The sequence below is a fragment of the Coturnix japonica genome, chromosome 2 (genome assembly GCF_054131305.1).
Source record: "Coturnix japonica strain WE chromosome 2, WE-NBRP24, whole genome shotgun sequence".
Lineage (NCBI taxonomy): Eukaryota > Metazoa > Chordata > Aves > Galliformes > Phasianidae > Coturnix > Coturnix japonica.
The window spans coordinates 12499250-12526213 of record NC_140664.1 but is presented as its reverse complement, the minus strand read 5'-3'; the positions used below and the strand labels follow the sequence as shown (position 1 = coordinate 12526213).

The window sequence follows — 26964 nt, the reverse complement described above, 5'->3', positions numbered from 1 at the left end:
TGTTCCTTTCCCCCTTAAAAGTTTAATTTAAAAAGGCTTGAGTCCTTTCAAGTACCTCCTATAAAATTCCTTCACTTGGACCAAGGTACCTCTTGGGTATTGCTTTGACAGAATGAGGTTTGTTTAATGATCATAGCATTAAAGCCTCATGCTCTGAAGACATGCATTAGCACACTGGGGAACAGGTTGTAAAAATAAGAGGTGAAGCAGGGTTTCTTTCCTTCCTTCCTTTCAACAAATCACACATCAATAAGTAGATCCTTCGACGTCTTATTTATCACTTTGTCAATGAACCGTTTTCCCAAAAATGGCTATTCTCTTGTTCTTCTAAGCCAAGTCTTCCTCCTCTTAATTCTGAGACACTGCAATAATAGTAATTTGATTCAAAGCTAGGGGGTAATACTGCCAAAAAACAGTCCACCTCTCAAGAACTCCCTAGTCATTTAAAACTGTTGCTGTCTGGTAAATTCAAAGACATACACAGACACCAAAAGCTCCATCATTTCTAAGTTTTGTTCCACAGATTATACTGGTATAAAGTAGGTATAGAGGGCTGTACAGTCAGAACAACCTTTTACACTCCCTCACACTGGTGTAAAAGTCGTTATCTACTGAAGACTTTAGATCTTGCTCAGAGTATGTCTTTCACATTATTTTGGTTCTGGTTTTGGGTCAAATACAACACAAACAGCCTCTGACCAATTTGCTTAGTAAGTCATCCAGATGCTCAACTCACTGATCACAAGGATTTTGTGCTTACAAAACATATCCCAATTTCTTACTGGGCCTTTCTGTATTTTATCTTCTCTATCTGGCTGCAAAATGCATTTAATTGGTTCTGAGATGCTTGTAATTACTTAGCATATCATAGGATCACTGGAGAATTCAGGTTGCAAGGCACCTCGGGAGATTTCCAGTCCAGCCTGCTGCTCTAAGCAGGTCAGCTATGAGTTCAGATCACATTGCTCAAGGCATTTTCCAGCTGGGGCTTGAAATCCTCCCAGGACGAGACAGCACAACCTTGTGAACAACCTGTTCCAATATCAACTGTGCTCACGAGGCAAAAGTTCCTTAATATATTCAGCTTTAACCTCTCACTTCAACTTAAGTCTACAGTCACCATGAAGAATTCGGCCCCATCTTTCTGATCACATTTCTATTCACCCGGGGCTCCTGCTAGTTCCTCCATCTTATCCCTGGCAAGTTGCCTTTTCTCCAGTGAGACCAAGCCCAGCTCACTCAAGCTCCTGCTCACACTGCAAGTGATCCAGCTCTGGGCATCTAGGTGGTACACACCTGGACTTGTTCCAGTTTGTCAATGTCTTAATAACATTCAAAGTCCAAGAACTAGAATCTAAGAAGCACAAACACTGTCTTGTATCTGCTGCCTATGTGCTTATTAATACTGTCCAGGATTCTGATGGCTTTTTTTCATCTGCCAAAGCAGCCTAACGGCTCATTTCACCTTCCTGTCTACCGGGCCCACAAGTCCTCTTCAACAAAGCTTCCCCAGCCAGGAAGTCCCATCCTACGTGGGGTGCAAGGGGCTTTGCCCTCCCTAGAAAGCATCAGCCATTGCCCTTAATATGCTGGAAATCTAACGAAAGAACACTGATCCAGGCCATGATTGAGACCACTGTTAATGTAAGTTTACTTCTTTCCTGCTAGGTGTAACAACAGATCATTTTTTCTTATACATCTACAGCTGGTTTTTGTCAGGCATAGTATAAACTTATAAATTCACTACAAAGGATATTTAGTTTTCCATTTTTGCCCCAAACAAACAAACCGCAATCAGCAGCTAACATTCTAAATACTGCAAATACTGTGCTTTTCAACAGCATTGGTTAAGGTGACAACCTATAGATAAATTTGTCCAAGTTTTTTTTTTTTTTCCCTGGCTTATGACCAGGCCTTAAGTTTTATCTTCAAAAAAATCATAAATATCCTTTTCTTGTCTTTTTCTTCAAGTCCTTTTTACTGTATTTTTCCATATCAAAGAAGCCTGTAAAGTCAACATAATTCCTGAGAAATTTTTAACAATCACATCACTTTTATGTAAGCATATCTGGAAATAGTTACACTATCTTGGCTTAATCTTCATAGTAGTTTCCATGCTCCTTTTATGTTTTACTTTTTTTTTGACCCCAAAATCTACTGTTCTGCCCCTTTGGTAGATTTCAAGTAATTTGAGTACAAACAGCACTGGAAGTTTACTCCTGTGATTTCATTTCTCTCATTATCACACTAATTTGTAAAACCTGTACAAACATTATTCCACTCCTTCTGTTATCATGAACATCCTGAGTTGGAAGCGACCCACAAGGACCATGAAATCTTACTTTTCATTCTTTCTTTTTCTGTTTGTTTGTTTTTTTAACTGCAGACTTCTTTCCTAACTCTCGTACTAATATTCTCTGTATACCTCTCTCAAAATCAATTCTGATTTTCTCTTTTCATTGAGGCCTATTAAGTTTGAATTTTCACCTATCCACAATGCTGTACACAATTGGTGTATGTTTAGTTGAAATGAAAAACATTGTCTTCAACTTCATCTCATAAAGCCTTTATTCTAAACAGACAATGTAATAGTAAAACAGCAATAAAGAAAAGAAAAAATAGCTTCATTTCAAAATTTTCTGATAGCTCTTTGGATGCAATCAGCTCTATACACTTAGATGAAGATGCAAACTCCATTTCTTAGAACTACATTCAAGATACTGAGAAACAGATGATAACTTAGATGAAATAGGTGCAGTGATTATGTACAAAAATTAAACATTTAGCAACTTGACACAAACCATCTCTCGCATATTAGTGCATGTGTGTATTCATGGCTGTATAGCGATTGAAGATTAGTAGTTCTATTTGCCTTGTGTGCAATTACACACATATTATCAAAAAGGAAAGAATAACAAAAGGAATCAGTGGAAAATTTGAAACATGATGAGTACACATATACAAACAGGCAATGAACATGCAAAAGTTAACAATATACTATTGTTACACTGAGGTTTGCATTGTGGAACTGAAACCACTGGTTGAATGTCAGTTCCATGTTTCATATGCCACCACTTCAGAGAGCAAATTAATGTTCCACATGAAACTTTTTACAGACGAAGTAATTCCTGTGATATAAATAAAAATGTTATTTAACTCCCAAGTTACAGGTGTATTTGTATTAGACCAGCGACTCAGGTGAACCAATGTCAGCTCAAAGTGGACATTTAATATACTACTACTGGAAATTTGAAAAGGAGTTAAAAAGCCAATGAGATCAACAAAATCAATATCAACTTATAAAACAAATAGGAAAATAAAATATGATGATGCTTTTTAATATATGGTTCGCTGACTAGACAGCAAGTGTTGAGGGTTTAGATGTCTTATGGATATTTGGAGGAAAAACTACAACAGAATGAATCCTTTTTAGACTAGTCATGGAAAACTCATACAAGTGAGAAGCTCCTTGTAAAATTAAAGAGGACATGCAAGAAAGCAAATGATGATGTACATTCCAGCTACTTAAGGGACAGAAATTAGTTTCACTGGCAGAAATAATATTTCCTTCATTAATTTTAAGGACCATAAACATTAAAATAAAGAGATAAAAAGTATTTTTCATTGTCAGTTTTCTAGAACAAAGTTAGACAAATGTGTGTAAGAACAAAACTTGCTGCTTAAATTCTGATTCAGCCCTAGGGAGAGGATCAGCTGATCTCACTTCCCAGCCCAAGGAACATAAATGCAATCTAAAAAAAATTCCCATTTTTTCTCATGAGACATTTCTTAACTTTTGGGGTTTTGATTTGTAATTAATGGGAAATGGCCCTTACCCTCAAAATGACTGACTTTTTTCCTTACTATATTAATCTTAAATAATCTGAAATTTCTATTTTAGAGAGAGGAAAAACACCAATCAGTGGTATAGTCCCCCTGCTCTAGCCCTGGCAACTCTGGAGTCATACGATTAGCAAAAACCCCTCAGTATACAGACACAGTCTATTACCAACAAAGTAAAACAATTTGTGACATCTTAACTAAGTAAAATATTTCTGATAGCGCATACTTTACCAGTTATGTCATGCTGTTTGAATGACTCACTGTAGATTTGATACTGATTAGGGCAATGTTTCTTCAGCCATTTGCAGACATCCTGCTGGGTCCATAATGCCACAGGTTTGGTCAGCTTCACAGTCCCAGACTAGAAATGAATAAGGAAAAAGAGAAATAATGTTTAATGCATATGCTAACTATTTTCAGAAATGTTATGCCGGTATCCACTTACAGTATTAAAATAATAAACGCTAGATGAGATCTGCTGTTACTGGCAGTCACCAGCACATTGACAAGACTCAGCTATTTAACTGTATCACTGAAGGGATCACACACAGTGGAAGCTTTTATAATAGTAGTGGGCAGTGCATCTATGTTCCTTGCTTCACAAAAATGTATTTACTATGTCTTCCTTGAGAAAGAGCTGAACTCTTTCTGGAAGAATTTTGACCATACAGGACCAACTTCTTCATCATGTTTTGCAAACATCGCCAGAAAGACAGTGTTTTGAAAGGTTAATAATGGCTTTTGAATCATGAAAGGTCTAATAAAGGTACTTCCTTTTCCCATTATTTTCATTGCAATAATCTCATAATTTTGTCCATGTTCCTTTTGTTCACAAAGAGAGATTTAATTGTTACTGAGAATCACTTCAAGGACTGGACAAGCTGTTAAAAATCTTTCTTGGCCTCTCTCAACTCCAATGGGACTCCTTTTGTTTCTCTATAGCTCTCACCCCAATTACAACCTGGCAGGACACCATTTTTCTTCAGTCTGTCATGGTCTTGTATTTTAAGTTAGCTTGGAACTACTGAGTGCTATTACTGGCACCAAATGTGTTTGTTATCTACAAATGCATCTGAGATAGAAATATTGAAGAGACATTTTACTCACAACAATGCTGTGTTTGGCATAAGAAGGATACAGGCTTCACACTCTTTTCTTGTTTGTTTGGGTTTTTTAAGCAATAACAGTGAGTTTACCAATAGTCTCATAACAACTTGAGCTTGTTTTTGCACTTCACCAGACCTGCGCAATTTCCATTGTCACAGAAGGTACAGATCACATACAGCAGAGTAATAACAGAGCAGAAAAGTCCTAACAGGAAGAAGTCAGCTTGAAAGTCAGGTCCTGGCTTAGGGAACAAGCTCTTCCTTTATTAATTGTTTCATACGGAAAAAAGACCACCATTGCTCTATACTTTTCTGTAAAATCACTCTTATGGTAGATTATCTGGACAAACAAACTAACAGTTTATACACAGAACACTCTAATTGACTTAATTTATGAGTACCACGTGCATAACGTCACACTGCATTTAACTGAACAGCTCAGCTTGTCTTTTAACATACAGAAACACTGAGTTGTAAAAGACCAGAACTACAGGAGTTCAGAACTTCTGATGAATGCAGGCAAAACAAAACTGAAGAGCTAAAACATTGAAACAATTTATTTTTTCCAATGGTCTGTCCTGGAGACTTAAAAATCTTATTCAAAAGTGCATTATTCCCCACAAGGAACACCTAACATGAGAGTTCGCTAATGTAAATTGACTGGAATACTAGTGTACCCAATTACTTCATGATTTTGTCAAAGAACTGAGTTTACAGAATAAGATCATTTCCAAAGTCATAGAACCATAGAATCACTCAGGTTGGAAAAGACCTTAAAGATCATCAAGTCCAACCGCAGCCTAACCATAGTACCCTAACTCTAACAACCCCCTGCTAAATCGTATCTCTGAGCTCCACATCCAAACGGTTCTTAAACACATAGGGATGGTGACTCAACCACCTCCCTGGGGAGCCTATTCCTGTGCTTGTCTTTTTATTCCCTTGCTAAGCATGCAGGATACCCATCCCTCCAGTTCCTAGGGTCTTGCAGAAGGTTCCAGAGAAGTTTTGCTGCATAAATTCAAGGTGAAAGGGAATGTCACCTCAATCAAACTCCATTATGACTTAGGGTAGATCCCCTACATGATGGCTGCACAGGGTAATAATGCATTTATGGAGGTGTACTTTGCCAGGCACCTCTTTTCAAAGTTGCTTTGAAATCTTCGTTACTAGAAGCCTGAAGGACAACAGCAGTTCTCAGCTAGTGCTTTGCTCATCCTATCAAGTCCATGAATTACATCATCCAAAGATCCCAGCTGAGGTACAGGGAATATGAAGGTGAAGCTAAGTTTGTGACATCAAACATCCCTCTGATTTCTCATGTCCAGTTTTTACCTCACTTTTCATTGCCTGGCTTGAAGTTGACACAAATAAACAGTGGAAACATTATGGTTGAATATACAGTACAATGCACATCCCTTAGCTTAGCTTTTTTTTATTTCTTCTGTAGACCAAAGTGCACTCATCAGAAACATGAATCCCATTTCAAACAAGAACAGACACCATCCGCATTTAAAAGGTATTGCATTAAGGCATAAAACCACTCCAAATAATTGATTTTCACCTTGTGCTGTTACTCTACAGAAGGTAGAAGTCTGACTGATAAACTTGCATCCACAAAAAAAAGAATAAATTCCAGATGTGTTTGCAATGCACATAAAGCAGGATAGCGCTCACTTTACCACTAATCCTTCTGGGATCATCATTAGCCTCGTGCACATTCAGCAACCTGCTGCAGACACTCACAGATCTTGAGAAGGGACAAGCTCATTATAAAGAGCAAGTGCCCTGCAACTGCTCCTTGTGCAGCTATGGAGATGAAAGGCTCCTCTTTGAACTTCCCCAGACTACTTATTATTGTGGTTTGAGTCAAAGAGGATGCTGAATTTCAATGAAGGACCCAATATTATGGTACCTGTTAGCTGACTTTTATTACGCACATATATATATGAGTTTCCTTCACAAATACATCAAAGCAAAATACAAGTTAGAACAGCCATACAATAGGAGCAGTCTCTCCGATCCCACAGAAATTCCCTACCAAGATCAAGACATGTATATGAGCTGATGCTTCAAGATAATTCTTGAGCACTCAAATATTTGAAGAGTAAAATCTGTCAGTCCCTAAAAATTGATTTGTTAACGTTTTCTCTCATACATCATAAAAATACTGAAATTACAAGCATTTGAATGCAAATGTATATAGCTGGCTGCAGACTTAAGCTATTTATTCCTAGCTGAAAGCACACAAGCAGCGATAGCTTGGTTTGAGTATGAGGATGCTGTTTTCAGTTCAGTAGCCATTCTCCTCCTAACAGCTTTAAATACCATCATGTTAAATATCTGACAAACAAGTTCATCAGCAGTTACACTACGAATTTAACACTCCCTTCTGTGCCTATAGAAATGAAAGACAGTTCCAAAAGGCACAGCTACTATGTCATCCATTGTACAGACCACTGCCCAACAAACATATATGCTAATTCTTCACCGTCCAGCATTCAGAATTACAATAACTGAAACACAAGTGGCTTAACTTATAGGAATGTCCTTCTTGGGGTGGTTATATTAGCACAATCAAGCCTTATGTTTAATGTTATAATTAGTAGACTTGCTTAGTAAGAGGAATGTAGGTATTTTAAAGCAATAGCTATGTTGTAGCCCTGCTATCATTTTTGGAACATCATACCCTAAATATTTTCCAACCAGATGCTCTAGATGTAAGGTTATTAAAAAATACACTTTCCTCCCACAGAACTCATTTGTTAGTTTCTTCCCTGTTCTACAGCTAGATCTTACACTTAAAAATTCCCCATACACCAAGGAAAATGACCCTTATCATAAACATACCTTCAAAATGGCTCCCCTGCCACTAACTAGATGCAAACTACCTAGACAGCTAGAATACATATGATGTTTTTATTTTATTTCTATTTATCAGCTCAGTCAAACAGTAAGCCCCAAAAATCCTTGGTCTGGCCTTCCCTTTCATTTTCCTAACAAATGGATCCTAAAATTGCCCTTTTCTGCCTTTGCTGGCAGTATTTTCATAGTCGTAATCCTGCAGAACACTGTGCCAAAACCTGAGCCAAGAGGAAACGCACCACAGTTCTCAGTATTCTTTGTATATTTCAAGGAAGAACTTCAAGATTTTGTGTCAAACTCTTTCAAATTACCTAAACACAGTTTTTGCTCTGTGTATCTCAAGTTATAAAAATGCCTCTCCCAAGAGAAATGAAATGAATCAGCATATTAAATACATGACAATTTGATGTTGCTTGCTCCACAATGCAGAGAATACAGTACCTAGCTCAAGAATAAATAGATAAATCAAGGTTGTAGCCACCACATTATTAGAGGGTGTATTTCAGCATTCAAAATAGCATCAGCAGCCAATCCCTGCTCCTCCAGAGCAATGACATACAATTTACCTCTTCAGCCTTACAGGTGCAGTTTACCAAAGCTGACAAGTATCCAAGATCAATTTATTCACCAGAATTTGTATTTATTTATGGTATTTTACTCTTGAACAGAAAGAAAGGCTGTTGGTTTGGCTTTTTGTTTGTTTGCCTTTTAAGTAACAGTGGCTTCTATCCCATTCTTAAAAAGACAGTGTTCCAAGTTGTTTTCAAGAGCTTCTCAAACCAATATTATTTATGGCAATGCACTTATAAGTCTACTTGGATTGAAAAAATCCAGAGCATCTGGAATCAGGGTCTTCACTCGAACAAGGCTGCAGATCTGCTAGAAGAATGCTGCCCGATACCATTTGTATGATACCAATTGAAAAACACGCTGCTCCTGACATCTCAGCTAAGTCGATACACGTTTACACATGTTTACCTGAAGTCAAACCTCGCAACTAATATCTGGAAAAAAATAACAAAAAATCAATTTCGTAAAACACACTGATAAAAGAGGCACCACTCCAAGCATTAAGGCAGATTCTGCTCCAACATGCATCACAAGTCATCCACTGATCTGAAGTTACAGTTGAAATCAAAGTCAAAGCAGCAGCAATCCTTTTGGAGCAGGGGACAGAGAGAGTGAGATGAGCGGCTGTCACCCTCCAGAACAACAGTCAGCTGGGCAGAAAACATCAAAATGCATCAGAAAAAACACTGATGTGTGGGAGCAGGGAGAAGGAGAGGAAAGAAAAGGGACTGCATTGCTCAGGGAGCTGAGAAGGAAATATTTGTTAAATCAAAACAAATATCTTCTGCAAGCAAACGACGAAATACTTTAAAATTGGAAAAATGAATTTTTATCTGTGTTTGATAAAAATATATATACAGCAGTGAATTTAAGCTTCGCAGCTCCAAAAAGCCATATAAGTTACTGTCCAATCTTTCAGGCTGTTAAGGCAGTAATGCTAACAGCATCACCTTCATCGTTTCTGACACAAAGAAACAGGAGCAGCAAAGCCAAAGAAGACTTTCAAAATAATGATTTTTATTTTTATTTTTTTAAGATGCCTGAGTTGTATTTCTGAATCTAAGAAAATAAGAACCTTTTTCACATATTCCAAATGACTTTGCTAATATCAAACTGCCTGTGTAAAATTCAGAACCAAAAGATAACATAAAAGCTGTTTTCAGATTCGGAAAGAACAGATGAAATGATGAAGGGTTATGAATGTGGTGTTATACATTATCTTAAAATACTAATTTGGGCAGGAAACATTTCAATTCAGAAATATATTTTCTATGGTAGTCAATTTTCTAGCAAAAACCAAAGAAAATAACAATAATGAGCAGACAACCCATATAGAATTGAACCCTCTGCTGTGGAAGGTTCCTGCCTGTGTTACTGAGAATTGCAATGCTAAGAAAAGAAGAAAAGGTCATGTCAAACAAACAAAATGTGGGGGGTTTTGCTTAAAAATAGCAAATATAAAATACCGTAATGCATTTTTTTATATATACTGATTAAAAAATGAATATTTAAAACTAATTGGATCAGAATTCAAAGAGTTGCAATGGAACCGATTACTTGGGTCACTGTGGCAAAGCAATCAAAGTCAGTATCATAAATAATTGCAATGATTTTTTTTTTTCTTTTTAAAACGTATTTCTAGCCCAAAAGACACTTTAAAAACTTACTACGTATCAACTTCCATTTTAACCTAGAATTAAACTGCTGTTAGCATCACTCAGGAAGGATTAAAGTAGATAGAACACAGCAGCTGTTGTGCAAGTCACACACCTATGACTGATCAACGTGCAGTGGGCACTTGGAATGAGAAATGCAGTGACATGGTAGTCCTGCCCAGTCTCCCGTATTTTCTTGAGATGCAGTCAATTGGTGCCTGGCACTCTCTGAATATCAAGTTTGTCTCTCTCAATTGCAGTCCTGTGCCAAATATACTTGATCCACATAGCAAGACCCAAAATACAGCTGGCTGACCTAATCTCTGACAAGATGACAAGAGCACATACAAAGATGACAAGGGGCTGCACACATTCCAACTCACATCTGTTAAGGCTGCCTGATGCTCAGAAGCTTGTCCCTTGCAGGAGTACCCAGACTATATCTCACCCAATCACTCACACGCACAGCATCCTTCATGCAGCCCTTCCCCAGAATGGTCCAGATACACTATGCTGTCTGACATCAGGGTACATGTTTGAGATCCCACAGAAGACAAAACTGGTTACAAGTGTATGCAAAAGGGAATTACTTCTCACCACCAGCGTCCAGACAGATCAAAGCTGAGCTGTAATGCTATCTGATTTGGAGAATCACTGAGGTTGGAAAAGACCTCCAAGACCATCAAGTCTAACCATCAATCTATCATGTCGTACCCACTAAACCATGACCTTCAGTTCCATATTTAAATATTTCTTGAAAACCTCCAGGGATGGTGCCTCCTCCACTTCCCTGGGCAGCCTGATTCCCCTGAATCCAGTCAGAACACATAGGGCTGTTTTTTGTCTTGTTTTCTTTGTCTTAAGGAGAAGCAACTCCACAGCCAGTTGACCACACCTGCAGCAGAACCATGAACCCCAAACAGGTACCTGAGGTTCCAAAACCACATCCCCATTTACTCAGGGTTAGTCAAAGATGGCTGAAGTAGGCAGATGTCAATCGAACTTGCAGAGATATCACTGCCCCTGAAGGGACAGGGACAGTCCTCTACCACTGTGGGGACAGAGTGAAAGATGAAAACAACACCAGAAGTGGGTCAGCTGCAGGCTCCAAGCACAAGGTGAAAAGGTGTTGGCTCATAAGCTTTCCCTGTGAAGGAACAGTGAGGGGAAAGACTAAAGGCAGGTGGAAAAGCCATGAAAACCATGAAAGATGCAGGCAAAAGGGATAAGCTCCTGTATGAGAATATTTGCTATTCTTCTTGCTTTCTGGAGAAAAAGGAAAGGTAAATAGAAAAGCACTCTTGTGCCATCTTGGTACAAGGAGAAACATCTGCCTCAAGGTCCCAAATCAGTGCACCACCATCACCTGATGACAGACAGGTTCTATCAAGCATTCGAGCAATGCCCTGATCAATTCAATCCATTACTACTGGTATGTGCGCCATAAGTTTCTGTGCACTACAAACAGAAAAAGGAAACAAATTAAGAAAAATAATAAGATTAGTCTGTGAAGTAAAAACAAGTTAGAGGTAGTTAAACCCCTCTGCAAACTGTCACAAGTGTAATCATCAACAAGAAGGGATGAACTGTGCTGTTAAATAAAATATCCTGGGGTACTTATCCTGATTGGGATAAATATAGTATCAAAACAACAAGCAAGAATAAATAAAATGATACCTTTTCCATACAAGTACTCTTCCAGTGAGACATTGTACCTTGAAAACAAGACTCGTGACAGCACATGCTGGCATTGAGATAAATTGTAGTGGCATTATCAGCAAACTGCAAAGAGCTGACAGGATGAGAAAGGTGAAGACAAAGCACTGCTCAGCATCGGCTCTGATATCAACATCCTGAGAGTCTGGGAGTGACAGGACAACAGTGCTAACAATAAAAACACAAACAGGACCAGGAGAATGTTCCATTTTGGGATTAGATGACCAAATCAAGGAGGGAAACATTAAAATGCACTTCATCTAAAAACACTGGGCATTTTTAGCTTGCCAAGACATCTCTCTCAATGCAGAAGATTCCTTTCAGTCCAAAAATTAAATACTTGCTTTCGGGTATTTGCAGAGGAAAACACAGACACGAAGAGATGCTGTGTCAGGTGGGGATTTTTATCTCGCACAGCACAACAGTTGCTTCATACTTCTTTGATGTGGCTTTGGTTCTTCTTCTCCTACCAGAGACAATTTGAACCACATTGTCCCTCAGGGCTTTAAGCATAACTATCTTGCCTCACTGATTGTAAGCTTCATAAAGTAAATATAAGCCCTTCTGCTTTGCCATACAGGAACGCACTGTAGATCCTGCACAGCATTGGGACAATTTCTGCTCACATAGCAGGTGTCCTATGAGCAACCACTACAAAATGTTTCTCCTCAAACTTCTCCATTCTTCTTGCTACTCAAGCGGGCTCCTTACTCCAGATACTGTATGATTTTATGATTGAAAGAAGAAACAAATAATTTAAAAGAAGAGTCCAGTATTAAGAGCCCATCACCTGATCCAGGTTTATAAATACCTGAGGTGTGGGAGCCATAGTGGCGAGGCTGGTCTCTTTTCAGTAGTGCATGGGGACAGGACTAGGGGTAATTGGATGAAAGTACAGGATAGGAAGTTCCACATGAATGTGCGCAAGAAGTTCTTTACAGTGAGGGTGACGGAGCACTGGAACAGGCTGCCCAGGGAGGTGGTGGAGTCTCCTTCTCTGGAGATACTTAAGACCTGCCTGGACGCCTACCTGTGTGACATGGTGTAGGGAGCCTGCTTTGGCAGGGGGGTTGGACTTGATGACCTCTAGACGTCCCTTCCAACCCCTACAATTCTGTGATTCTGTGATTAACAACATCAAATAATTAATGACCTTTATTACATGCTCATTTTTGTGCCTAACCTTCTGCTACAATAAGAAACAGACTGGAGACACACACATTTGACAAAGCACACAACTCGCAGGCTGCTCATCCTGTCTTTAGGACTAAACACTGCACACCCTGTGAATGAGATCCATGGTGCAGGAATCTTGTCGCTCTTTAATTACAAAGCTACGAAGAAAACACAAAGATCTGAAAAGAGCAAAGTTTTGACTTTATACTTGCAAATTCAGTGTTAAAAGAAACTGGTCAGCTTTCATTTGTTCTGCAGATCACAGGAACGCTCATGCACAATCACATACATTCAGGTGATGCCTTATCTGCAGTTCCTCAGTCACTTATTTCCCGAAATAGCTCAGCTACCAATAGTTAGCAAGGGGAATCAAAAAAGGGGCTGCCTTGAAATGAGAAGAGTTAGACACGACTGTGAGTTTGAAGCGTACCTGTTTCATATGCACATTATTCATACTAACACGGATATGAACTGAAATGTGGCAGTTCAAAATTAGGAAGTGTAACTTACTGGTAGTATTTTGTAAGGCTAATAAAATTAACATCTCTGCTAAGGAATACTACTCTAGTACAAATTGGTCTATCTCATGAAAAAGAGGAATGCACAGAGTAGTACTCTCTTCTTCCTGACATTTCAGGTTAATCTAGTAAAAACAGCATAAATATTTCTAAAGCTGTGAAACATTTCAGGATATCTGAACTAAGAAGTTGTTCAAATACAGAGTGGGCCTAATCTCAAAGACATTTACCTAATAATGCCAGCATGGAATTTGTGATTTCTGGTGACATAAAAAAAAACCACACTGATGGCAGAACATGAGTTTTGCTGGAGAGCAGATTTGCTGGAGTTACTGTGACAGCAAAGCTGTGCAGCACAGACCACATCCAGACCCTTCCATCTTTAATTATAGTACTTCTCAGGGACAATACTTGACATGCCATAACCTACATCTGGGGAGTAGCTGTGTGCCTTTTTTTACTATGCACTATATGTCAGAGGTGAACATTTTGATCTTAAAGATACAGAGAAGCATTTCTGGATGAGAAGAGCTATAAAGGAAATTGTTACTTGAGCATTAGCAGGTAGTGAGGTTAGTTCTGTCATTAACTCAGTGACAGCACATTTGTACAAGGAGAACATTTAACATCCTGAGAGGATCTTAATCCCTATTAAATAATGACTAGTTGCTCTCTTACAAGGTTTACTCCTCCTGAGTGAATCGCATTTTTGGCACCTTTGCTTCCAGCAGATGTGCCAATTAAGAGGATTGTACTGTATAAAGTAGAATAAATTTACCATGCCAACTTTCAGTCTTTATGGGTAGGCTCATTCATATGCAGAAGGCAAGAGAAGCAGCCAAGGCATTTTACACCCCAATGGCAATCAAAGTTTTCTGAATATCTTTGCCAGTTGACTCTTAACTGCATTCTCTTGAGCCAAATGCATTTTGAGCAGAACAACTTTATAGGACAGACATGAATGTAAGTTTCCCTATGCTTCAGCTGACAGGTCAACCTCTTGCTTCCCAGCGACACTCCCTGCAAAGGAAGGAGGTAAGTGTTGATAGGAGGCAATCAGCCCTGCCATCTGACTCACACACTAGTATTGCAATGTCTGTGTTGAAGGTCACAGTGGATTTCTCAACCTAAATAAATATCTAGCAGGCACATACACTACTTATTTTTCAAAGCATGCAGGGCACTTTTGACATCAATTTAATTTCTTGCTAATTACTTTTGAAAAAATAGCATTTGCTCCCTAATGAGGGAATTCCTATTTTCTCTTATCATCACTAAGAAGTCCTATATTCACAAGAAGGAGCTTAAGCTTCACAATGCCCTTTTATCTCCTTTATTAGGAAAGCAAATAGCATCCAAACAGATTCATGAAGGCCAGCCCCTCTGGCTAGGAAGCTGCCCAAGTCAGCCAACAAGAACATGCAGAGCACAAGGCCCACATGCACAAAGGCCAACCCAGGCTAAAGGGAGACAGCTCCCCTCTCTTACAGGAAGCTCTTCTTCCTGTCAGGCAAATGAATGCCACAGCAAAAGAAAGGTCACAGGCTTGTCCTCATCCTAAAAGGAAATAGGGGAATGGGCCAGTCTTGCTGTCTCTCCCCAGCTGTCCAGGCATTTAGAGCTATAAAGCCTACACACACAGGACCTGGCAGATCAGATTCAAGAAGAGACAAGAGGATAACAATGGAAAGGCAAAGGGCAACAAGGCTACTGTGCTGAACCTATCTCCTAGATCAAGATATGCATGGGATGGGATTGTCCCAGGAGCATTGCAGGTACCCAATCTCCCAGCACCCTTCCTAAATCTAGTCCCAAATGCACCAGCAATGCCACCCTGAGGCAGGCAGCTGTAAGATGTCCCTAGAAACAGGGAGCTGAGCTTCTCAAGATTAAGATGACTGGTCACAAATGTTACATTAGCCTGGACTCAGGATAAGGAATTTAGGCCTTAAGGAGCTGAGTGTGACGGAAGGGCTGCAAGAAGGTAAATTCAGTATTGTGAGGAATATTCGGCTGCAATAATGTGTTCAGTACATGCAATATGTATCCTTCCTGGAAAGAGATACATGAAGGGACATCTAAATCAACACGCTGGAAAAAGTAGCCCTGAATAAGAATCAAAAATATTTTAATTACATTTCTGAAAAGAACACAATTGACTCCTTGTTCTTGGGTCATTTGCTTGCAGTTTAAGTTTACACAGAAAATCCACGCTAATCATTCCGTTTTTGTTAGTAGGGAGAACAACGCTGTCAAGGAGAGAACAGCAGGGAATTCAAGCTTCACTCGGGCAGTAAATTCACCTTGCAAGTTAAAGTGCACCCTTTGGTTAAGTAGCCGCTGTTCTATACACAGAGCACTGCATAAAGACTTCAGTAACTTTCAACATCTCAAATTCCACTTCAAGTCTGCCATGCTGTTCTGCTGCCTGGATCAGGGCTTTCATCTCAACAGCAGCCTTCAGCAAGGCATCTCTTTGCACAATTAACGGGTTTAAATTTTTTTTTTCCTCCAGAGCTGGCATATTTTCTGAATAATGAAAAATGCAGGCAGGTCCAATAATACTTCAATCACATTAATAAGGTAATCTTCATTTTCATGCAGCTTTTTATATCCATCCAACTACAGATGAATAAATGACTCCAGGTAAAAACTCCCAATCATATTGATTCATTTAAGTCCTTTCTAAGAAGCATTACAATTTAAAACCAAGTTAGTTTCTATCTATCCAGAAACAGCAGGTAAAATTGCAACGTTGATATGCAAAAGAGAGTTTTAGAACTGCAGAGGACTTGTCAAAACATAAAATCATTTGAGTTGGAAGGAATATTGAAGGTCATCTAATCCAAATCCTCAGCAATGAACAGGAATGTGTGCAGCTAGGTCAGGGCACAGAGAGCTCCATCCAGCGTGATCTTGTATGTCTCCAGGGACAGAGTCACCACCTCTCCAGGCAGCCTGTTCCCGCATCTCACCACTCTTAATGTAAAAAAAGAGTGTAATGTAAAAAACTCTCCCCTCTTCGTTTGCAACTATTTCCCCTTGTTCTGTCACCACAGACCCTGCTGAAGAGTCTGTCCCCTTCTTTCCTCTAGCTCCCCTATAGATACTGAAAGGTTGCTCGCAGTCACCTCTCAGCCTTCTCTTCTCCAGGCTGAAGAGCCCCATCTCTCTCAGCCTGTCCCTGTGGGAGAGCTGTTCCATCCCTTGCATTATTTTTGTGGCCCTCCTCTGGACACACTCCAGCAGGTCTGTGTCTGTTCCATACTGAGGACTCCACATCTGGATGCAATACTCCAGGTGAAGCCTCACCAGAGCAGAGCAGATGTTCAGGATCACCTCCATCAACCTGCCGGCCATGCTTCTGTTAATGCAGCCCGTAATATGGTTGGCACATAGGTGGCTCATGTCCAGCTTGCCAGCCACCAGTTGCCCCAGGTCCTTTTTGGCAGAGCTGTGCTTTATTACCTTTTCATCTCCCAGCTTGTACTGATATTAGGAACTACTACAACCCAGGTGCAAGAACTCATATATGGCTGTGTTGAACCTCATGAAGTTCTCCTGTCCACTGCTCAAGCCTGTCTAAGTCACTCTGAATGGCATCCCATCCCTCAGGCATCTGGCTTTTGCATTTTATTCTAAGCCACTTTATTGCAGCATCTCACAGGTCAGACACAGAACTGCATTAGTTTACTACACATTCTCCAATCCACAATATTTGTTCAAGGTTTTTCCGCTGGAAGCTTCTTTTATTTGTTGAAGTTCCAAACAATACACATTTTCAAGCAGAAAAAGTTTGAAAAAAAATCCAAGGATGGAAGATGCTTCAAAGTAATCTGGTAATTTTTCTTTCTTTTTGTCAGTTATGCCCAAGCTTCCAAGTTTCCTGATCTCCCTGACATCAAAATTCTGAGAAATAAACTGTTAACGAATGCAACCAGGCTTTCACGCAAAAACACAGTCAAGCACAAGGAGCGTGAGTAAATAGCTGATATAAAGAGCACCATCTACTGACAGACAGCAATCTGACAGACCCAGACAGTTTCTCAAGGCTCCACGTTAGGCTCCCAAATAATCCAGTTTTTAAAGAATTCAGCTTTCTCCTGGCGGCATACAGTACTTTTCACATTTTCTGTCTCACTTGCCTTGTCTCTTCTGTGCCATTTCACCTGTTCACCTGCTCACCGGTCACAAGACAGCTCCCACGCTTCATGGAGCAGCAGCACAGGTCTAGCAGTCAGACCCTCTCCTCTTCCCATTTCTCTCACTGCACTTTCCCACTTTGAACTACTCTCCCCTAGTACTTAGCTGCCATAGGAAAATAGATAAAGGACAATGATTAGTTAAAATAATCTAACTTATACGCAAGCTGCATTTACAGAAAAGACAGTGCAATGAAAAAAAAAGCATGCTGAAATTCAATCACATCTACCTTTTCTTAATGGAAAGACATTCAGAAAATCCTTGGCAATCTAAAGCGTACTGCTAAGATTGAAAGCAATCAGCCTTGAATGAAAGATGAATTAATAGCAGTTCTAAAACCATTAGATACAGACTCTATTGTCATGCTTTTGTTTAAAGCAAGGGAAAAAAAGGCAAAAATGTAGAGCACGTCTAGGTCAGAAAAGTCATTAGCAGTTGATGGATGCACTTACAGACATTAGAGAAAAAAGGAAAATAGGCAGAACATAATACCCACTTATGACATGCCGTATGTAAAGGATAGAAGAAAAGGCCTCAAGATGTGTAGTGACTCTACTTGCACAAAGCTGAAGGCTTTCTATTTTTAGATACACATGTCAAGGACACATTTAACCCTAAAAGAGCATCACAGTATTAATTCCTAGACACTGATAAAATTAGAAATATTCCCTCTATCAAGTATATATTTTGAGAACTGCCTCTACCAGTAGTATCTATGAACTCTAAGAGGGGATAGAAAAATTCTTATGTTACTTCAGAAGGTGATTATGACCACTGTGTGGCTAACCTCTAGGTAAGCTAGATGTTATTCAATGTTTTTCTCATGAAAAATGGTCAATATAACAGCTTGCTAAAACCCAAACTGGTGGCCTTGCTTCCTCTCTCTAGTAACTCACTGCTGCTTCTGCTAGTACAACTCTTGAGGTTGCAAGGGTTGAAAGAGCACATCTGTTAGCTGCTATGAGATATAAAACGGGCATGGCTGTCTCCCAAAACTCATGCTAGGCTTTTCCTGCAAACTCAGTTGGACTGCTAGGCAGCCCTGAGCTGATTCTGATGGTTATTCAATCAGGATCAGGAATAGGTAGGCTCTGGTAGCACTGCACGAGGTAGGATCAGCATCTCTTCTTTCAGGCTACAGTTTGCAAAGCAAGAGTGAGTACTATGCCTCTCTTAGTGGGTCATAGTTAGCTCTGGTTCTAGTGAGCTCTTTGTGCAGATGCTTGGAGAAGGAAGGTAATATTTTTGATGTAAGAATTAATGAGTTACTACCGAAAGTGCAAGTGGTGGCTTTGTTGGAATCTCTGAAATCATGTCACTGTCATGCAGGTAGATCTGGTCTTGCTTTATATGCTTGAGAAGAGTTGACTCTAAAAGGAATCCCTTTGCAATACAATTGAAATCAGATGTCTCAGTGCTCCTGCAGTCCAGACTCCACCTGTTATCTCCTGAACACTTACCATACCTACCGTTCCTCCCTTTAAACTGCCACACTCCTGTAGCTCCTCTCCAAAACTAAAAACCAGCAATTCCCTTTTAATTCATGTACCTCCTCAGTTACCACTCTTCACATAGGCTCATGTTGCCCAAATAACTGCTCCTGCAGTAATGCTCTAGACCTTCTCCAGAAGCAGTCCCATGGGTGGATGAATCAGAAGAAATGATACAGGCTGTAGCAGTAAACAGGACCGGTTTGGCAGGGAATGTGAAGACAAAACATGAACAAAAAGTGGCCAGGTGTCAGTGAGTATGGTCCCACAGGGCTGGCAGATCAAATACGATAGCTGGTATACTTAAGAGAATGGAAAAACATCACAGATCAGCATAAGCAGAACAAGATATCATTCGGAAGTTGAAACAAGTAAATAAGTAAATAGCCTAAAAACAAAAGGAAATATTTTCTTAACTCATGAGACTTCTTGAAGGAACTGGATTCATGTTCCATAATCTTTCTGTAAGAGAAATTACTTTTGAGGCTTGATCCTGCTTCCAAACACCAACAGTATTTGTCTTTTCCAAGTGCCAAAGGCTTCACCTGCACAGTAACACTGACACTTCCAAAATTCAAAGCAACATGCTGCTGCATTGTTCACTCCTTTCCTCCCTTCCCCCTGCAAACTTAAGTTGGTTAAGGGCCCATTGCACTTGCATATACTTCTTGGTTTTAGACTCATCCTGCAAATTCCCTGAATGGTTAATGCCAGCACAAAGGCACTTAACAGAACTAGCAGGCCTGACCCAGTCGAGCCAAAGGTGGCAGAAAGGCATGTAAAGTTATGTCCAAGTGAAAGCAGTGTCTGGGTATCTCATTGTGGCATTGCAAGCAATGAACTCCATGCTACTTACCAAGCAACTGGTCAAAGGAAAAAATAATAGTCAGCAGGGGAAAGGAAAGATCTGTCTTTCATTAACTATGATGCTCTCCTTACTTCTGGTGTGCCCAGGTGATAATACACAGCATCACCAAACATGGCTGCTTTAACATTTGGGAGTTGTTCTCCTGCATTCTGTAGTGGCACAACAGCCACACGCTAATCTGCAGCTGACTGTGGACCAGAGATAAAACTGAAACACTTCTGACTGGCATCCACACTCAGACATGGCCAAAAGAACTGCTGTGTTTGCAAACTGTGAAATTAGACTATCCCAAAAAGACTCCATTTGCTTGCTGGAAGACCATACTGATCGTGAAACAGACTAGGCACATGGGTATGGCTAAGTATTCAAAGTAAGATTTTTGAGGTAAGAGCAATTTCTGAAACTGTCTCCTAACACAACATTTTGCCTCCATTTGATACTAAAATGGTTAGTAATGTCTAACAGAAGGACTGGCGGGTAAGGTTGAGGACACAACTGACACATTTTGGCCTAGTCTTAATGTAATCCATGAAGTGTAGGCAGTCTCAGCTGAGTTCTGTTTACTTCAGGTCAAGCTTAAACCTCCCTATGCTTCTCAAGTATGTTGACTAGATTTCTAGCAAACATAACAGGAGCTGAGACACCTCACTTACACACAGGCACTTCATTTAAGTTGTCCTTATCATCAACAAGCTCTATCCCACTCACCGTATCTGAGGTTAGACCACTGACCATCCATCCTTTTCCAGCCTCTTATTGAAATCACTTCCTTCGCTAGCATACTTCTGCACTGAGTGAAAGCCTGACAGGTTGATAACACAAGAAATGCCCTTCAGACATTATCAAGGCTATTACATCTGCATGCCCCTTTTGTGATTATAACACATTTTACTTATAGCGCTAAGCAATTATGTCATTTGAAATGGTAAAGAAAAGAAATGCTCACTTGTGGAGAGAAAGGTGGACTACAGCAACTGCTAATCAGTTCTGTCAGAAGCATCCAGTAAACACATGTGGCAGATTAATGAAATTATTGTTAAGCACAGATGAGATGCACAATTTGCAGAACCCACAGTGCCAGCAATGAAGTACTAAACCGCTTTCCTATTTTAAATGCTAAATTGGTTCTGTAATACATTTGGTAATCCTTCTAATCAGAATTCTATTATTTTCTTTAAAGGGCAATTCTATATATTTTTTTTCTTCCCCATCAAGGCATCTGTGTCATTAAAATACTGATTTATTATGGAAGCAATCTCCTTGAAACTCTCAATATAGCTTCAAAGTGAAAGCAGAGGTGTTGGATGGCATTGTGGAGCAGCTTCAAAACAGGTCAGGCAGTAGAATAGTGTAAGTACTTTATGCATCTGCACGCTGCACACAATTGCTTTTTCCTCTAAAAGCCGCTCCATCTTTCTATCTGTATTTCTCTTTTGCTGAAGAGAAGCACTTTTAAACAATGAGTCTGTGTCTACATGTGCCTATAGTATTAAACATCTCACTTGCATCTACAGTGCTACCATGGCTTTCTACCACTCATGTTTGCTAATACATACTGCATTACATTAATACGAAAAGGACCAGCAACAGGAAAGAACACAAATTTCACACTGCTAGCTTTCACAGGACAATAGGAGCCTACACAGTCTGCATCTCCCTTCTTACGCTACCCCTGCTGCCTCTCTCTTGTAGCCATCTGCCCTTGCTTAACCTACACAAGCACACATTTGTTCCCTGGGGCAGGAGCCCCCATTTTGCAGTGGGTTTGTACCACCCTAGAACACTGCAGGGTCATGGGCTGCACCATTCCCTACAGCCAATACCTTGCCTTCCTTCACATCCACACTGTGCTCATGTAAGTACTGAAAATGTTTTCATTTTCACTCTTCCTAGTGTCAGTAATGCAGATGGAATCAAAAAGCTTACTCGTAAAGATGAATTTTATAAAGGACCCCACCAAATAGTTCAGAAGATCAACAGTGGTCTTATCTTCTCTGAGTAAACTTCATCTGCTCTCCATAGAGCCATCTAAAGAGTCATTAGCCTGGGCTAGTTATTTTGAACTCCTATGGGGAGAAAGAAGAAAAAGAAAAGTAGTAGGAAAACAATCCTATCTTGAGAAGGAAAAAATGGTCCTTAGAGATGTCCCTCTTTTCTTTACACAGTCCTGGGTAGAGCACAGCAAACAAACTCAGGTAAGATCTCCTTATATGCAGCTGCTGTCAGGGTGTACAATACCTCAGAATCCCCAGGTATGCGGTCAGGGCACTGATGAACAGGAGAAGACAGATCTTTTATGCTGAATGCAGAAATCATGTTGCAAAAAAGTGAAGATCATCACAGAACAAGAAAGCAAGATAAAGCAGTGGGGGAAAATGTTCTACACTGAAATATACTCAGAGTCTAAAAAAGTCCACCTAAAAAAAGCTGACTGATAGGATCCCAAAAAGCCAGATGTGTTACTTTTTCTTCCTGGCTAGTTACAATTTAAATTCTGAACCAGCCAGTTAAACTTTGCCATGCAGGTATGGTTACTCCAGCACTTCATTCCCTCCAGTGAGGAATAAAACCCAAACAAAACAGCCTCAGCTGCCTGAAACAAACAGAGTAACCCAGCACTTCCATTTCACTGCCTGGGACAGGAGTAGAACTCACTGCATCCCTTTGAGACATCAGACAGGTCAGAATCATAAATGATAAGCTGAGAAAGAAAGGTTTGTAGACATCACTAATTTTAGCACCTGAAAGCACAAGATCATAGATACTCCCAATTCCGCAAAACATGACAGAAAAAGGCCACTGAAAATAAAGGGAGAAGTGAGTACGATAATCATTGTTACTTATTGGCTTATTATTACTAATAGCCACAGAACAAGACATTAGAAAGGCTTATTGCCATGAAGAATAATTATTTCAATTGTCTAATACTATTAAAATAAGTATAAAAATACTTGAGATGTACTGTACACTCAGGTTCAGATGGGCAGCCTGATCTGGTGTGTAGCAACCCTGACGATGGCAGGGGGATGGAACTGGAAGGTCTTTAAGGTCCCTTTCAACCAAAGCCATTCTACGAGGCCAAAAAAGCTGGTTTTACTCACACTGATCCTGTGGGCCCAGCAGGCAGCAATAAACACTCTCCTCCTACTACTGAGTGTAGTCAGCCCTTCAGTGCTATTTGGTGTCACTAGGAAAGCAAAAGCAATCCAAAGAAATACTGAGCTATATATACTATAACAAAATACATCCTCTGCTGGAGGGAATACAGCAGCCATCAACAGAACACAAGGTAAGACACCTTTCCTCATTTACTAGCTTCCTTACAGAGTTTTCAGGAACATTTCAAAGGACTGTTAATTCATCTCTAATTCAGATAAAAATCTGCCATTACTGGCACAAACATCTAACAGCAGTGGCTGCCCTTATAAAACCTTTATTATTTGCTACTGATGCACCCACATAACAAGACAAATCAGATATAAGCACCTTATTTAAGGAACAAAACTGCCCAAAATCAATTAGAAATTTACTTATAAGTTATTATTTACTTCTAATATATAATATATGGCTCTGGGCAGCCTAGCCTAGTGGTTGGTGACCCTGCACATAGCAGGGGGTTGAAACTAGATGATCATTATGGTTCTTTTAAACCCAGGCTATTCTATGATATAAATAAATTATAATAAGCAACAGATCAGACTGGGGTCTCATGCCTGCAATGAACAGCATTTCATGGGTACAGCATGTGGGCAGCCTTGGTAGAGCTCTCTGTGCTGCAGATGAAATTCTGAACCTGGTTTGGAAAGGATTCCTCTGTTAAAGCCTCTTCTGAGGGAAGTATAGTATTGAGAAGTGTAGTAAAGCTTTCAGCATCATATATAGTTATCACTGTGTAAACACGATGAGGCAGGCCATCTGCTCACAAAAAAAAAAAAAAAAAAAAAAAAAAAAAAAAAAAGTAGGGACACACAAAGGAATGAGAAGTAGTATCTTAATAAAATAGAGAATCTCAGAAAACACACACAAAAGAGGTTAGACACACAAGGTTCTAGTTAAACAAATTGTCTGCAGATAAAAAAATGTACTCATAAAGCATCAATGAATCACGAACATCATTTAGATACAGGTAGTTATAGACTGTTTTGGGCTTGCTTATATTTGATATATGTCACAACTGGTTCTTTAGCAGAGTCCAAAGAAAACTGAGATCATTATTCCATTTTCCTTTTTAAAATGCACCTCACTCTATGAAAATTAGATTCCGTACTCATTAGGAGCTTCTAAATGACCTGCTCCTCTGCTGATGCTACACTTTCCGCTGCCTGCGTCCCAAATTTAGAAACAAATACTTGTACTTCCCTGTTTGCAACACAGTAGCAACATAAAGGAGCTTAAAACACATCGGCAGCCCTTGAGTTACTGCAGTTCCCCAAGTCCATAGCTGAGGACAGAAAAAGGACATGCACCATTAGAAAGAAGATTCTGCTTGTTTCTTTGGACAGCAAAACCTTAGAATTGCCAGTGGCTTAAAGTGCTGGAATTGGTCCCAATGAAGATAAATTAGATAGCTGAAAGCAGAGATGATGTTCCATAAGGCATCCGAAAGGACACTCAATGTTTTGCAATGCCTTGCGCGATGTAAGTCTCCTACTGTGGATGCAGCACATGTGTTAATAGTATTTGAACACACAAGACTGCAAATAAACCTTTCTTAAAAATAACTGTGCAATGAGGAAAAACAAAACAAATGGATCTGTCCAAATGTTTTATGTACCAAACTTTATTCCTTCTTTTCTTCCCTCTGTACGGATATGACTGCAAGTATCAAATGTCATAAAGACAGCTTACTTTGAATCCTAAAGCCACACAAGTTACAATCCTAAATATATCTTTTCATTTTAGAGGATAAAACAACATGATATTGAAATGTAAGGAAAATAAGCCAGAAAAGACATGCCATCTCAAGCAGCAATATATAAATCCAAATGAGAAACATCATTAAATTAACACCAGCCATGCAAAACCACCAAGTCACTAATAGGGTGGAAAAAGCAGCCCACTTGATTAGCTTGGTGCTATTATGCCACGTTTACTCCATCAAGCAGAATGTTTAGTTCAGGATGGAGTTATTGTGTTGATCAATTGCTTTTTGTGGGTGCTGGTGTTTTGGTTTTTTTTTTGTAAATCCAAAGCATGCTCCATTCTTTCTACGTAAAGCTGTAAGAAGCTAATGGCTGATTTTTCTACACTGAGAGCAGCACGCTTCCCCTCTTCCTCTGGCTAACTCCAGCAGGGAGTCTTGGAAATGGTTTTCTACTCATCAATCCAACAGATTTAGCTCACACAGTAGAGAAAGATTCCATTATATTAAATCACCAATACACCTCATTCTGATTTTCCACTAGAATGAGCCTTTCGTAAGCAAAGATGAGCTTAATCTGTCTGTGTTTCATGACACCTACAAGCCTGTTCTTAACTGGAAGCCCTGTTGTGCCATTAAGCTTGTCCATGTTCAAGCTTTAAGATCTCCTCCAAGTTAAACATGGCTGAGTCTTTAACACTGGGTAAATTTGCATCTGATGAGGTTGAAACTGGGCAGAGTCAAGCTTGCCTTTATCTGCAAAAGGCTCAGTAAATGCACTGTAGCTGAACTTTGTCTCAAAGGCCATCCAAAATTTGGTGGTCTTACGCCATACAAACGCTTCGAGTCAACTTAGCACAAACATGTTTACCAATGGCTCAAGAGAGATCAGTAGCTTGCTTGATAACTGGCCACAAAACAGACTGCAAAAAGCAGTGATTTTCATTGAACACTGAATAACCTGAGCTGGGAAGGACCCACAAGGATCAAGTCCAATGGGAGATTTTGTTCTATTCTAGCTCAACCTGGATCTAGTTCAATGACAAAGAAAGAATGAAACGAATTTAAACTGTACTCTTTTATGACTAGACAATTTAGGTAAATATAGAGTAGAACTCATATCAAGCCTCTATTTTTAAGGGTAATGCTGAAAACATTTAACATTGTACTTACTTTTTGGAATAAAACATCACGATTGTACACATTTGTAAGACTAACTGTACTGATGACAGGGAATACTCTTTCTTTTTTGTTCAGTCGCTGAATTAATTGCTAGTGTACCCAACCTTAAAAAAAGCCTTAAGAAAAGAGACAAATTGAGGAATATTTTACTTGCTCTACTAACTTCCAAAGTGTCAGATATAGTAAAAATAAATAAATAAATAAATAAATAAATAAGGAAAATAAAAAATTAAAAATAACTCCATTCTGCAGAAACCCTCCTCCCTCCTCCTCACAAGACCTGGTTTGGGACCCTACAAGGTCAAAGAAAACAATAAGGCTTTTAAAGGATCTCTCCCCTTTTTTTCTTTTCCTTCAAATATTCTTCTATTTACCTTAAATTGGTACAGTGTACCCAATGCGACAAATTAGTGTCCTATACCTTAAGTACCTAGACTGCACACATTCACCTGCACTTCAAAGAAGAAACAGCAGAATTGGAATACCTCCTTTTTGCAGCATATACTTCCTTATACTTATTTTCATACCTCTGTATGTCTTCATTGGGATGATAAATGCTTTTTAAGCAGTTAGGACTTCCAAATGCATGGATTATTAAAGACTAATTAAAATATATAAGGATCCAGTCCTACCTTGGATATTTCTGGCTCCACTTGTTGCCTCTTGAGTGTCTCTTTTGATTCAGGTCCTTTTGGAGCACTGCTGTTCTTGGCAGAGGGGGATTCAGCTCCCTCACCTTCAAGTTGCAGATTAATACCTTCTGTGGGGACAGGGTGATCAATACCATTTGGATTCAGATTGCAATGGATAGCTGGGAAAAAATATGACAAGGAAAACATTGCTAAGGAAAGAAGAACCCAAACATAGCAAACAGTTATCACAAAGTACTTGGAAATGCTATGTGGGAACAG

The 26964-nt window shown here is 39.5% G+C and overlaps 1 protein-coding gene across 8 annotated transcripts in view; it reads right to left on the bottom strand.

Annotated features, from left to right (window-relative positions):
• Window positions 1–26964, bottom strand: part of SAMD12 (sterile alpha motif domain containing 12) — a 162056-nt gene that overhangs the window by 119059 nt on the left and 16033 nt on the right. For 5 of the 8 annotated variants that reach the window (XR_014942459.1, XM_085537029.1, XM_085537026.1 and 2 more), the window contains 2 exons: window positions 26686–26864; window positions 4075–4204 (listed from right to left, as the gene is read on the bottom strand). Coding sequence is in view for 7 of the 8 variants with exons in the window: in XM_085537029.1 (XP_085393155.1) it covers window positions 4075–4204; window positions 26686–26864 (309 nt within the window). In the remaining variant the exon portion in view is untranslated. The remainder of the gene's footprint in view (window positions 1–4074; window positions 4205–26685; window positions 26865–26964) is intronic. The other 3 variants (XM_085537030.1, XM_085537025.1, XM_085537028.1) reach the window with 1 other exon arrangement.